Raw genomic sequence first — 14,128 nt, forward strand, 5'->3', positions numbered from 1 at the left:
CAATCTATATACACACAGTGATATCTATATACACACCGTGCCATCTATATACACACCGTGCCATCTATATACACACCGTGCCATCTACATACACACCGTGCCATCTACATACACACCGTGCCATCTACATACACACCGTGCCATCTACATACACACCGTGCCATCTACATACACACCGTGCCGTCTACATACACACCGTGCCGTCTATATACACACCGTGCCATCTATATACACACAGTACCATCTCTATACACACAGTGCCCTCTATATACACACCGTGATATATATATACACACCGTGCCATCTCTATAAACACACCATGCCATCTCTATATACACACAGTGCCCTCTATATATACACACAGTGCCCTCTATATATACACACCGTGCCATCTCTATACACACCGTGCCATGTCTATACACACCGTGCCATGTCTATACACACCGTGCCATCTCTATACACACCGTGCCATCTCTATACACACCGTGCCATCTATATACACACCGTGCCATCTCTATACACACCGTGATATCTATATACACACCGTGCCATCTCTATAAACACACCATGCCATCTCTATATACACACAGTGCCCTCTATATATACACACAGTGCCCTCTATATATACACACCGTGCCATCTCTATACACACCGTGCCATGTCTATACACACCGTGCCATGTCTATACACACCGTGCCATCTCTATACACACCGTGCCATCTCTATACACACGGTGTCATCTCTATACACACCGTGCCATCTATATACACACCGTGCCATCGCTATACACACCGTGCCATCTCTATACACACAGTACCATCTCTATACACACCGTGCCATCTCTATACACACCGTGCCATCTCTATACACACCGTGCCATCTCTATACACACCGTGCCATCTATATACACACCGTGCCATCTATATACACACCGTGCCATCTACATACACACCGTGCCATCTCTATACACACCGTGCCATCTCTATACACACCGTGCCATCTACATACACACCGTGCCATCTACATACACACCGTGCCGTCTACATACACACCGTGCCGTCTACATACACACCGTGCCGTCTACATACACACCGTGCCGTCTACATACACACCGTGCCGTCTACATACACACCGTGCCGTCTACATACACACCGCGCCATCTCTATACACACCGTGCCATCTCTATACACACCGTGCCATCTCTATACACACCGTGCCATCTCTATACACACAGTGCAATCTATATACACACAGTGATATCTATATACACACCGTGCCATCTATATACACACCGTGCCATCTATATACACACTGTGCCATCTATATACACACCGTGCCATCTACATACACACCGTGCCATCTACATACACACCGTGCCATCTACATACACACCGTGCCATCTACATACACACCGTGCCATCTACATACACACCGTGCCGTCTACATACACACCGTGCCATCTATATACACACCGTGCCATCTATATACACACAGTACCATCTCTATACACACAGTGCCCTCTATATACACACCGTGATATATATATACACACCGTGCCATCTCTATAAACACACCATGCCATCTCTATATACACACAGTGCCCTCTATATATACACACAGTGCCCTCTATATATACACACCGTGCCATCTCTATACACACCGTGCCATGTCTATACACACCGTGCCATGTCTATACACACCGTGCCATCTCTATACACACCGTGCCATCTCTATACACACCGTGCCATCTATATACACACCGTGCCATCTCTATACACACGGTGTCATCTCTATACACACCGTGCCATCGCTATACACACCGTGCCATCGCTATACACACCGTGCCATCGCTATACACACCGTGCCATCTCTATACACACAGTACCATCTCTATACACACCGTGCCATCTCTATACACACCGTGCCATCTCTATACACACCGTGCCATCTCTATACACACCGTGCCATCTCTATACACATTCCTAGACAGATCAGAGCCTGGAAGGCGCACTCCAGTTGGTGGACTACAACTCCAATGTTGTTCTGTAACACGTTCTGTAAGCGCCAATGGCCCCCAGGACAGATGGAAAGTGGTTTTTTTTTCCTCCAGAATTTATACGGGTTATTTTCACTTATTTTGTCTTCGCTGTCGTGGTGTTTTCAGGTTCTGATCTGTTGCGTACCGGATGTTACTTCTCGACTCACTTATCACCCGGTGTTCATGATGGTGGAGAGAGAGCCGGCGGCAGAATGCAAAGCCCCGGAGGAGGTAAGATTCCCTTTTAGTCTGCGATCTCTCGTTACCTCCGCTCTTTGTATGACATCTGGTTCTCTGTCCTCTGTCCCAGGTGACAGCCGAGCTGCTCTCCACTGCAGTGAGTGAAGAGAAGGTCCAGGAGGCCAGGAAGAAGTCTCTGCAGAGGATCTTTGGGTTCAGCCAAGTGTTCTTACAGACGGACAACAAACTTCACCCACGCCAACCGAGCACATTTAACGATATAGTGCAAGCCAAGGTCACCGAGCAGTAAGAAAACCTTCTGTGATGCAGCCGTCAGGGTTTTAGACATCTTGCCTCTGTGCTCGGTAGTCTATTGACGTCTAATGGACTCTGCAGTTACCCCCTTGGGCCATCTGTAACGCAGAACTGCCTTAGGGGCCCATGGAAGCTGTCTTTTGGGCCCCCTAAACAGATGTAAGAGGCATGTCATGGCTCTGGTGGGGGGCTGTGAAGCTGTTGGCACAGACCTCTTCGCTAGCGATCACTCTTTCGTGGTCTGAGTGCTAACTGATGTATCATATCACAGCGGTATGACATCATACCCAAGCAGAGGAACTGCTAGTGGAGACGTCTGTCCCAGCAGCTGCCCAGATCTCCACCATCATCTCCCCACAGCAGGTATCACTGGGCTGAGGGCCCACTAGGAGGGGCTGCCCCAGAGCCCATTATTAATGAAGGACCTGCCTTTTTAGGTCATTAAGGGTTGTTTCTTATACGATTCTTAATGGTTTTTGTGTTTTCTGGTAGTTCCGAGCGCGGTCTGAGATCCATGCGCCAGGAGAGATGGGAAGAAGCCGTTATTTCATTTTCCAAAGCAATCAATCTGGACCCTGAAAAGGTATGAAGGGGGCTTAATAACTTTTTTGAGTTTAGAATCTGCGTGTCAGTCCACACGCTTAGCACATGCATCACCGGGGCAAGATGAACATATAAGAGTTAACCATTTAGAACTCGACTTAAAGCTGAACTCCCAGCATAGTTGTAGTTTTATTACGAGTGTCATCTAAAAACGCAGCTTTAAAAATATGATGTCATTCCCTGTTTTAAAGGAGTGATCGTTGTCACAAAATACAAAGTCTATTCAACAGGAGAAATGCATGAAGTTCTTATCGTGCTGCTTTGTAGCAGACAGTAGAATTTATGGGTGATAATCAGCTACTGATGATCTGTTACTATTAGGAAAATTGTTTAAAAAAACCCGACACACACAACTGTTCAAAAGTTTGGGGTCACTTAGGAATTTTCATGTAAAACAAGGACATTTCTGGCTGTAACATAATTGCAAAAGGGTTTTCTAACCATCAATTAGCCTTTTCAACTTGGATCAGCGAACACAACGTGCCATTGGGACACAGGAGTGATGGGAGTGATAAAGGGCCATTGGAACACAGGAGTGATGGGAGTGATAAAGGGCCATTGGAACACAGGAGTGATGGGAGTGATAAGGGGCCATTGGAACACAGGAGTGATGGGAGTGATAAGGGGCCATTGGAACACAGGAGTGATGGGAGTGATAAAGGGCCATTGGAACACCGGAGTGATGGGAGTGATAAAGACCTCTGTGCGCCTGTGAAGAGATTCCATTACAAATCAGCCATTTCCAGCTACAATTGTCATTTACAACATTAACCCCGTCTGCGCTGGATTTCTCATCCATTTCATGTTATTTAATGGACAAAAAGTCCCGTTTGACCCCAAACTTTATAATGGTAGTGTGTGTTGATCACACTGAGGATACTATGCTTCTTTTTAAGTCCCGAGTTTTTTTGGGGGTCACGTTAATGGTAAATGAATAAAAGCCTCTGTCCCTTGGCAGATGGATCTGTACGTTAAAAGGGCAGAGGCGTTTCTCCAGCTCTGCGATTTCCAGTCGGCCGCCCTGAACCTACAAAAAGCCTGCTGCGTGTCTCATCCCTGCAAGGAGACTGTCGAGCTGCTGGCATTAACCTATTACCTGCAGGTGAGGTGAAGGTAACTGCAGCCCATGCGACCAATGGGAATCTTCCTCCGATTAAAATAATCTTATAAGAAATCAGCCATGAAACGTGCTCAGTAAATCTCTTCGTTCTTCGCACAATCCCTGCCCCACGCACCGGAAAAGAAATCGTTCCTGAACCGTTTGATTGGTGTTGTGCAAGTTATTATTATTGTTAATATAGCGCCATCATATTCCGTAACAATGTACAATAGGTAAACAACAGGTATGGAGAGCCCTGCTCAAAAGAGCTTGCAATCTAGATAAATATATGTTATGTACTAGGAGGTGCTTGAGAATTGGGTTTAAAACTACAACATTTTGGATATGTGTGCCCCCATGCTATGTTTTTATGTAAATTCTACATGTTTACTGCTCTTACAGTAAATCACATGATGCGCGTGTTCTGTTTTCATGGATATTAAACCCCGGTATGTGGTTTCGAAGGACAGACAGGTTCTAGAGACAGGAGAATGCTGAGAAAGCTGGAATTCTGCAAAAAACTTGGGTTTTTTTGTGTCACATCGTAAAGTTTATTTTTTGCCACAAATGCCAGTGGGGGTATAAGAAATACATTTTGTGTACTTGGACCTCTGCGAGTTCCTCTCGTACGGACTGGAATAACCCAGGATTATCCTGAATGGGCATTTGTTTCAGGGGCAGACTCTGTTTGAGCAGGAAAGCTACATGGAGGCGCTGGAGTCCTTCACCCGGGCTGCCGAGCTACTACCCAAGAATTTTCACTACCAGATGCGGAGGTGAGTAGCGATTTTACACGATGAGGAGCAGCGCCAGAACATACTAAGTGAATGATAGAACAGATCAAGCACACCATCCCGGAGGATACTAGCATATCCCAATCAGTTTAAAATAGTAGTATATCGTCACATACACAGATGTTTTGACATCATCTTTAATAAAGTGCTTTATGTTGTAACAGTTGACTTGGAGAAATTGACTTATTTAAAGAACTAAAATAAGTTGCAGCATTTTCAGGATGCCTGTGAGGGTCAAACCTGTTCAGATCTGTTTCGACTGTCTAACTTATGCCGGTGATGAAAGAGATAAATTGTAAATGGATTTATGAACCAGGTGATATGAAACATTCACGTATCGTACTAAACCGAGCAGCGAAAACTGAGAGAGAGAATAAAATACATTTTCTATGAATTTTGCGAAGCTAGCAGTTTTCATATTGGCTTAAAATGCAATTTATAAAGTGATCTCTTTATGTTTCCCGGTAGCATTTCGTGCCTCGCGGCTCTGGAACGGTATGGAGAATGCATCCAATTGATCAATAAACATCTAGAGATGGAAGACAGTAACCCTGATTTATATGTGCTGCGTGCCAGGCTGTGCGATCGTCTAAACCAGGTAAGCGCGTTAGGAATCCCCCTCGTAACTCCAGGGAGGGGAATGAGTATTCTAACGATTTTCTATTAAATATAAAATTTGAGACCAAGTGCTCCGATTCCTTTGCCGTTTAAAAAAAGTATAATAATAGTAATAATGAATCCTGTCCTTCTGCTGACCACCAGGCTACGCTAAGCTATCTGGATTTGCAGACTGCTCTGTCGATCAAACCGGACCATACAGAAGCCATAGCCTTGCGGGAGAAACTCAAGGCAAAGGCAGAAGAGGCCAAGGAGAAAGCCATCAGTTATGCTGTCCAGGGCCGGCTCCAGGAGGCGCTGAAGAAGATCTGCTTTGCCATAGAGAATAACCCGTCCTCTGCAGAGTACCATATATTCAGGTAAAAAGGATCCTTACTCCAGAACGAGGTACTTTAACCGCTGACTTTTGCTGTAGATTAGGGGTACTGGATTTTGGCTCCCAAGCTGGTAGTGAACTACAACTCCCATAAGCCTTTGGAAGGTGAGATAACAACACCGGACTGTCAGAATGTAGTCCACTACCAACAGGAGCTCCATATCTAGCAGTCTCCAAATGAGGTCCACCATGAACTAGCATGATGGTTTCCTACTTTGTCAACTATCATTATTATTGTGTGTGAAATGATTACCAGTAGAAAAATAAACCCGTGTTGGAATACAAAGTGGGGCTTTCCTACAAAAAATGAAAATTGCTGTTTTTTGGAGGTCAAATTAACCATTAATGTCTATTCCTAACTCATCAGTGTTTTTTTATATGCCAACTCCTTTAGGGTGTCTAAGTCATCCGTGGTGTTCCCGATCTATGTGTTTTCACAATTTGAACGCACAGTGGTTGTATTGTTGTGTATCTATGTGATAAACCCATACCCTGCAAATATACTGAGCTTACAGTAAAGGGGGGCATGAGGGGAGAAAAAAAAGATTCCAAAGAGACACCATCCCAATAAAAAAAAAACAAAAATGGGAAACCAGCGGACCAAGGTCTGATTCTGGGTTTGTGTTTTAGATTTAGTGAATAACACATACTGGACAGTAAGATCTGACAACCAGGATGAATGTGTGTTGTGTATCTGATCTTTGGCAGGGGGACAGTGTACAAGCGGCTAAAAGACTTCACTGCAGCCGTAGAGGACTTTGTGATGGCAACGCAGCTTTGTAGCGGAGATGCGGAGGCAGGAGGTCCGGGAATGGAGTTACTTGCCCAGGCAGAGAACCAACTTCTTCTGACTTACAATGACTTTGCTGTACAGTGCTACGCGAAAGGGTTCTACCAGGAAGGGGTGCAGCTGCTAAACAAGGCTCTGAGGGGCGAGAGGAACAAGAAGGAGCTTTATGTTAACCGGGGAGGTGAGTGAAGGTGGAACGGGAAAGGATTGTACTTCTTGATTCAAATTCATTTCCCAATGAAAGTCCCTGCGGTTCTAGAGATATTGTTTAATTGTACAAGGTGTTGATGCCACCAATAAGCTCTTTAGATCACCATGTTTTATCACACAGACTGCTTCTTCCAGTTGGGGGAGATGTCCTTCGCCTTGGCCGACTACGAGCAGGCTTTCGAGTTGGATGCCACGGACTGGGGCGTACGGACCCGTTTGGCCAGACTTCTAGACGAGATGGGACTGCAGGCTCAGCAGACGAGGTGGGCAGAGTCCCGGGGAGTATTGGGCACCGCAAACATTCACAGGGGATTTTTGGGAGATTACCAGTCAACCTTGTCTTCTTACAGGCAGTATCAGCAGGCCGAAAGCCACTTCTCTGAAGCCATCAAGAAACAGCCTCTGTTGCCCCAGCTGTACCAGCACCGGGCTCAGGTGCGACGATACCTACAGAACACGACGGGCGCCCAACAAGACGCAGTTATCTCCGTCATGCTGACCCCACACGGTGGTGAGGTAGACCAAGTTCTAATAATCTCCGCTATTTCTCTAATTGCAGAAGTATACTAGGCATAGTGGTTTTGGGGGCATCTCGTGAATGCTGCTTGGTTGTTAACAGGTAACTCCTGCATTGATGAATTTCTTCCCTGGTAAAACCCTGGAGGAGATAACCAGCAGCAAACTGGCCCAGGCGGCTCACAGCGTTCTAGAAGAGAGCCTGCGAGATCTTCAGGGTAACTGGAAAGACAGCAGGTAATTAAATTACCTACAACACAGACCCAGGGCAGAAAGGGGTCCATAATACCGTTACTGATCTGTTATGGGTATAACAGGCCTGCCAAGTATATATGCGCTGTACCGTAGTGGGGGGGGGGGGGGGATACATTGATGCTGTAGGTACCTGTGAGATCTCGGTAATGTTTCTAGTCAGAATAGCTTTATATCTATCCTATGAACGTCCAAATTCCCTTACTGTATCAGCCTCTACCACTCTTGCTGGGTGGTCGTTCCACTTGTCTACCATCCATCTACATATTTTCCGTTGCAGAAATTACTTGTATGAACAGGTAAAAGAACCCACTGTAGAAGAAACAGAGGGCTTTAGTGTATGCACGACGGAACAGCAGGCGATAACGGACCTGATCCACGGCCGTGGGAAGGTTAACCCCGAAACACACGCGTCGAGGGGGCTTTATCGCTACTCTCTATGATGCGTTAGTTTGCAGGGTACGCCTGGAGCGTTACCCGCTTATAAACGTGTCTCCCGTGGCCATGGTGTCTCAAGTAACTGAGACGTTATCTGAAGTACGCAGCCCTCAGAAGGGTTTGGATCGGCAGATTTATACAGAGGACATTTCAAAAAGCCACCGACAGAGGAATCCCACTAGTAAAGATGCAGTTCCACCAACTCTCTATTAATGATCATTATATAAATGAAAGATAATAACAATAGTACTGCTGAATGGCCGGGCCGTTTACAATACTAATTGTTTAACCATACCTTTTTTCTTTCTTTTATATTCAGAATTTTCAGGGAATGCGTAATTGTCATGTGATTTAAAAGCTGCCTGTAGTAGGTTGTTGCCATAAAGAGTTTGTTTGTACATTGTCTAAATAATGTTATGGGAAAGCACCGGCATCTATACCCAGCTTGTGAAAAAGGGAGATTGCAGAAGACACTTCATCAGGTGAGGGAAATATTGGGGATAATACGTTTCCCATTGAAATAACGTTTATTTTTCTGGTTGTTTTAGATGAATACAGAGATCCAGACAGCATCAAACAGAAGAAGGCAGTCGCAGGTTAAAGCTCTACATACAGACAACGCAGCACGACCCAAGCAAGAAGCATTTGCCCCAAAAACCTTCGCTGTAGGCTTGAAACCATCAGCTTCATGTTCCTGACTTCAGAAATACATCGCTTTACGCATTAAACTAAAAAGCAGCTTATTGGCTACAACAGCAGCGTTTTGTATCGCACTTGAAACGAGACGCATTAAAACTGCACCAATTAAGTAGCAACGGGATGTAAGACTCATTTCATAGCAACATTCAGAGGGTTTAAAAAAATATCCTGTTTTATTAATCACTCATTTGTGGGTCTGTGTTGGTCCCGAAAAACAGTTTGGGTTAAGTTTTTAAAAAGTAGCAATTCCCAGTTTATGAGAATACCAAGCAATGGCTACCAGAATCACAGTATTATTCAGTAAACAGTCAGTGGCAGGTCCAGAGTACAGATCCTTTCTTATTCCTCTCCGTATCCCGCTACCGGACAGCCAAAGCCTTGCGAGATAACGCCGTGCCCTAATAAAGCCACCTCATCTGTCCTTTGTACCCAGAAAACACAAGGCAGACATCCAGACCAGATCTGTCGCCCTGTGATATGGCCCCGGTAATCAGGTTTCTCCAGTCCCGATAAATCTTAGAAAACATCCCTTGTAGGAAGAAAGTGCATTTTGATTATTGTTCTCCTTTTAAAATCGGTCAGAAGAAGAAATTAATACGGGATGCCACGGTCTTGCAGCCCGTCAGCGAGAAAACCTTGTCGCCGTCTGGGAAGTATACGAGGCTGTCTACCACCGAGCGGACCAGGACCTCGTCGGGTTCCATGCCCTGCTGCTGCATCTCGTTCAGCACACACTGGCGGATGTGATTCTTACGCAGCGGAAGAAACGGGACAATAACGTCGATGAGGCTCTGATTCATTATCTGCGACTTCCAGAATCCGTCTGAAACAAACAGAGCCTCTCGGTCAGCGATATTACTGTACAGCCGTAACCTTAAGGGGGGCAACGACATGAATCCTCACAGCATACAGAACCCAAAGCTGTGTTAATGTTACAGCAGTTAGGTCATAACATCTGCCCCGGCATTACCCCACCGTTCCGATGAGCTGCTCTGCCTGTTGGGCGGCTCGTTCCCCGTACAGGAGACTTACGTTCCGGATTGGACATCACCGCCTTTGAGACGGCAGATTCCAGGTCGCTCAGCTGAACTTCTTCCCTGTCTTTGCGATCCCTCCAAAAATCTAACACTACCTGGTTGATCTCCTCGCCCCCAGCGTTGCTGAAAACAAACACAATTTGTCATTTTCAATAGATGGTCATAACTTGCCCTGTCTATATTCTAATAGCATTTTAATTTTATTGGCTGCAGATATAACGTCAGTACAAATGTCACTGGCCATCGGAACTCTGATACACAACTGCGATTACTCTACATTAGAAAAGATAAATAAAAAAAAAAAAAAAAAACAGGCTCAAAGTAGGACTTCTGAACATCAAAAGGGTATCACTTTTGATGTCCCCTGTTTAGGGGGGGCCCATTGCCCGGCGTTTAGCACCAGAATTGCATCTAACGCGTCAAGTAGGATAGTTGGCCAGCTGTCTCCGTAGGAGCGAGTCAGATATTGTTAACTTACCTTATGAAGATGAATATCGCCTTCCTGTAGTTTGATCCGTACACCACCCACGAAGGACCAAGGAAAGGGGTGATAACGTCGATTATCCCCGGATGCATCTTATCCATTTCCTCAAAGACAAAGACCGAGCGGCCGCAAGAGGTGAGGTTTCCCTGGATCCATCGTCTCAGATCCTCCTGGACAATAAGAGCATCTATTAGACAAGGTGAGCTTACAACAAGAAAGATCCAGACCCATCGCTGGCAGGGAAGAGAACATGCCTCTACTGCGCATTCCCCAATAAATACGTTGGTACAGCTTCCATAATCCACAGGACTCTCTGCTTGCCGAGCTGAATTATTTTTCAGCCGTATGATCTTATGTTCTACCGATATTCGCAACAGACTAAGTTAGATAAGTGGGACAGCCTCCCAGCAGAAGCGGTAGAGGCTGACACAGTGAGGGAACTCGTTCTCCTGCTAACCTTGTACTGCTCCAAGCTGTGCGCGTGAGGGAAGTGCAGCACCGGCGAGAAATGATGCACAAAGCGGCTGAGACTGCCCTCCTTATACAGATGCTTCAGCAGCACAGAACTCATGAAGGTTTTCCCGGTGCCACTCCAGCCGTGGAAGGATAAAACCAACGGCTTCCTCGGACTGTCGCTTTCCACGAACTCCTTCACGGCTTTAACCACGAGCTCTCGTGCCAAGTGCTGCCCAAACACGTTGCGCGCAAGATCGCACTCCAAGGCTGGGCACAGAAAAAAGTAAAGGGTTAAAAATAAACAGGTACACAGGCCGAGACTGGCACGGGGGAGACGTGCAGCTGGCATCATCCACAGGCATTGGTGCCCAATATTAAAATAAGTGCCCCGCACTCTGCATAGTAGATACTGCAGATGCGATCAGACACCGCGGCCGCGATCTTAAAGCAGATCTTCAATCCATGCTTTAACCTTCCAAATGAAAATAAATTATAAAATATAATCTAAAGTCCTGCCTAATACGTATTCTGCGGGGAAATGGATCTTAGCTTCCTCAGGACCGGGAGCGCTTTCCTGCACATTGATTGGCTGCACCCCTTAATATTTATTCATGCTGGGCGCAGGTGCCCGGGGCAGTAGACGGCCCTTGAAAGTTAGGTTGAATGCTGCGACCGCGACATTTTCCCTTAAAGTAACCGCCATCCATATAATACAGAATCCGCACCATAATTAGGATTATATATATATATATATATATATATATATATATATATATTACACACACTGCGTATATCTATCTATACATTCTATCAGCTCGTTTCGGCACGGCTCTCCTTACCCGTTGCCAATGCTATAGACTACTTGTTATGTACGGTTTACCCGCTGTACAGCGCTACAGAATATGTGGGTGCTATATAAAACAGTTACAGCTCTGCCTATTGCTTCGTAATCTCATTTTATTTAAACTGGTATTGGACATACAACAATACGTAATAGACTTGCTTGCCCCTCACAACACCGGTGTTACCCCAGCTAAGCTCTTTTAATGCCCCACACCTTCCTCAATGGGTCTGTGAGGTCTGTCCCCTGTATACCCTGTATACCGAGGGGGTTCATTCAGCAGGGAAGCGGTGGTTAAAAGGTTAAAGCTGCGCTTACCGCTCAGTTGGGGCCGGAAGTCGCATTCACAAAAGTCGAAAAAGCTGCATTGAAGAGCGGGCAGATCCCAGGGGGTCCCGGTACCTGACAGGACAACAACCGCCAGCGCCAGCCACCAGCCGGCAGCCATACTCAACCGGCCCAAGGCATGCCGGGTAATGTAGTCTGTCCCCTAGAGCGCGCACAATGACGTTTAAGAAACGACGACCAGCCGGCGGCGGGTAGTCACATGATCAAAGGCTGACCTGGCTCGGCAGCCATGTTGGTAGGGGAAACGGGACAATACTTCCTCCCTGTGTAATTTTCATTACTTTACGTTAAGGTTGTGTCGTCGTCGTCCCCCCAAATGCATGTCCGAATGCAGTGATTTGAATACGGTGCTGGTCCATGTACTCTTTTTGCATTTGTAACCAAATTATCTTCATCATGTAAATGTTTGACTTGGAATTTTTGCAGGGAGCGCTTAAATGTCATGTGACACAAAGCTGGTACTGATAGGCTGTTGCCATATAAGTATAAAATGACAGATCTCTTTATTTGCTTAACATACTAGAGAGAAAAAGAAGGGCATTGGGAGAGGTACGAGTGACAGATAGATTTGGGTCCCAAAAAAGTCCTGCCTCTCCAAGACAGGGACACCGACGTCCTCGTGGCCGCAAGCCATAAAGCGACGGGGTCGCCTGGCCATCACCAGCCAGCCCTGCTTGTGGGATAATCATATATAATATAATATAAGATATAATAAAAACGTACAAAACTGAATTATTATTTACATCAATACATTTATTTACAGAGAAATCAGTAAGACGTGGCGATGTGCAATGAGTGGCTGGGATGCTGTACATCACGGAGAGGAATGAAGTCATATGTACAAAGAAACGTTCAGTTTTTTTACAACCCTGAAAGGGGTTTTTATTCCAGCCATGAATCAGGAGTCTGCCTCCGGCTATTCAGTTCTTTTGTGTAAAATGTATTATTTAATGTTTTAAACAGAAATTCTTCACAGTCATTCAGCGACGCCAGTAAGTTTAACAACGTTGGAATGCAAAGTATATACATTTGTGCAAATATTTTTTCACCAAATAGACATTTATGCTCATTTCCCCCACGGGAGTCAGTGAAGCAGACAGCGCTTGCTTCACTTTTACTTTCAGTTACAATCAAGAAGTGCTTGCTTTACAAACACACTGCTTGTTCGCTTTATAAACACACTGCTTGTTCGCTTTCCCGGCAGCTGCTTGCCATCACCTGGCAGGCAGCACTGTCGGGCCATCTACACAGGCATGGCCTAGGGGACCTGCAGAAGGTTTCATAAAGAAACACTGTGGGCCGTGGAGAGGCCAAGAGGACTTCAGTTTTACACCATTAGGAGCAGTTCCTTTAAACCTTTCCAGTCTGCATTAGCACAATGCATTGTGGAAGGCCAGCCAATAAAAAAAAAAAGCTGAGATGGCCCTGTGAAATGCATAGTTAACATATATGCCAATTATATCACTGATGTAAATAATCATTAATCAAGGCCCACCTTCATAATGGACAAACATGTGCAGAGATGACGTCATTGCCGCTTATAGTTTAATAAGTGACAGTGAGCTGTGATCTGCAGCGGTAATATTGTTGCCTGGCTGCTATTCCAGTTATTGCCACTAGATGGCTCTTGTAATCTATATTTTTGTGCAATTCTGGCTCAATAAAAGCCCCAGGAGTCTGCTTTCGGGGGCAGTTAGATAACCCCCTTAACTTTTGCTTCTGACTAGTGGTCCAAACCTGAATGTGTTAACCATTTGAGGTCTAGCGAACGGATCCTTCAGGAACTCACAGGGTTAAGCTCTCTAACCAATTTCTATTCCCCGGTGTATGGTTTATTCTCTACATGCAGTCCCAATGATACTTGTAGAAATAATATTCCCCCCCTCCATGTGTGTTGCGGATCCTTCTTGCAGCAGTCGTTTCAATGGAACAATGTCAGATTAATCCAGCAGGACCCCCAGATTATGTTTGTGATGCACTGCTTTGGGCCCCCGGTGTATCCTTTGTGTTTCCCTCATTGTCCCCGCCGGTCCC

General features: G+C 45.6%; 2 protein-coding genes across 2 annotated transcripts; one reads left to right on the plus strand and one right to left on the minus strand.

Moving 5' to 3' along the window:
- The first annotated feature begins 2,224 nt into the window (after window positions 1-2,224).
- Window positions 2,225-8,927, plus strand: LOC149284828 (tetratricopeptide repeat protein 16-like). Its single transcript, XM_089496007.1, has 13 exons — window positions 2,225-2,269; window positions 2,349-2,524; window positions 3,026-3,116; window positions 4,095-4,238; window positions 4,911-5,011; window positions 5,498-5,627; window positions 5,792-6,006; window positions 6,732-6,994; window positions 7,145-7,286; window positions 7,374-7,539; window positions 7,643-7,776; window positions 8,072-8,183; window positions 8,778-8,927. The coding sequence occupies exons 1-13, from the start codon at window positions 2,225-2,227 to the stop codon at window positions 8,925-8,927; spliced, it is 1,869 nt and encodes a 622-aa protein (XP_089352133.1).
- Window positions 8,928-9,506: 579 nt separating this feature from the next.
- LOC149284829 (torsin-2A-like) lies at window positions 9,507-12,194 on the minus strand. Its single transcript, XM_089496008.1, has 5 exons — window positions 12,065-12,194; window positions 10,907-11,172; window positions 10,444-10,619; window positions 9,961-10,088; window positions 9,507-9,751 (listed from the first exon to the last, which is right to left on the minus strand). The coding sequence occupies exons 1-5, from the start codon at window positions 12,192-12,194 to the stop codon at window positions 9,507-9,509; spliced, it is 945 nt and encodes a 314-aa protein (XP_089352134.1).
- Window positions 12,195-14,128: the final 1,934 nt, after the last annotated feature.

The sequence above is a fragment of the Sceloporus occidentalis genome, unplaced genomic scaffold (genome assembly GCF_023333645.1).
Source record: "Sceloporus occidentalis isolate IW3139 unplaced genomic scaffold, rSceOcc1.0.p SCAF_87, whole genome shotgun sequence".
NCBI classification, from domain to species: domain Eukaryota; kingdom Metazoa; phylum Chordata; class Lepidosauria; order Squamata; family Phrynosomatidae; genus Sceloporus; species Sceloporus occidentalis.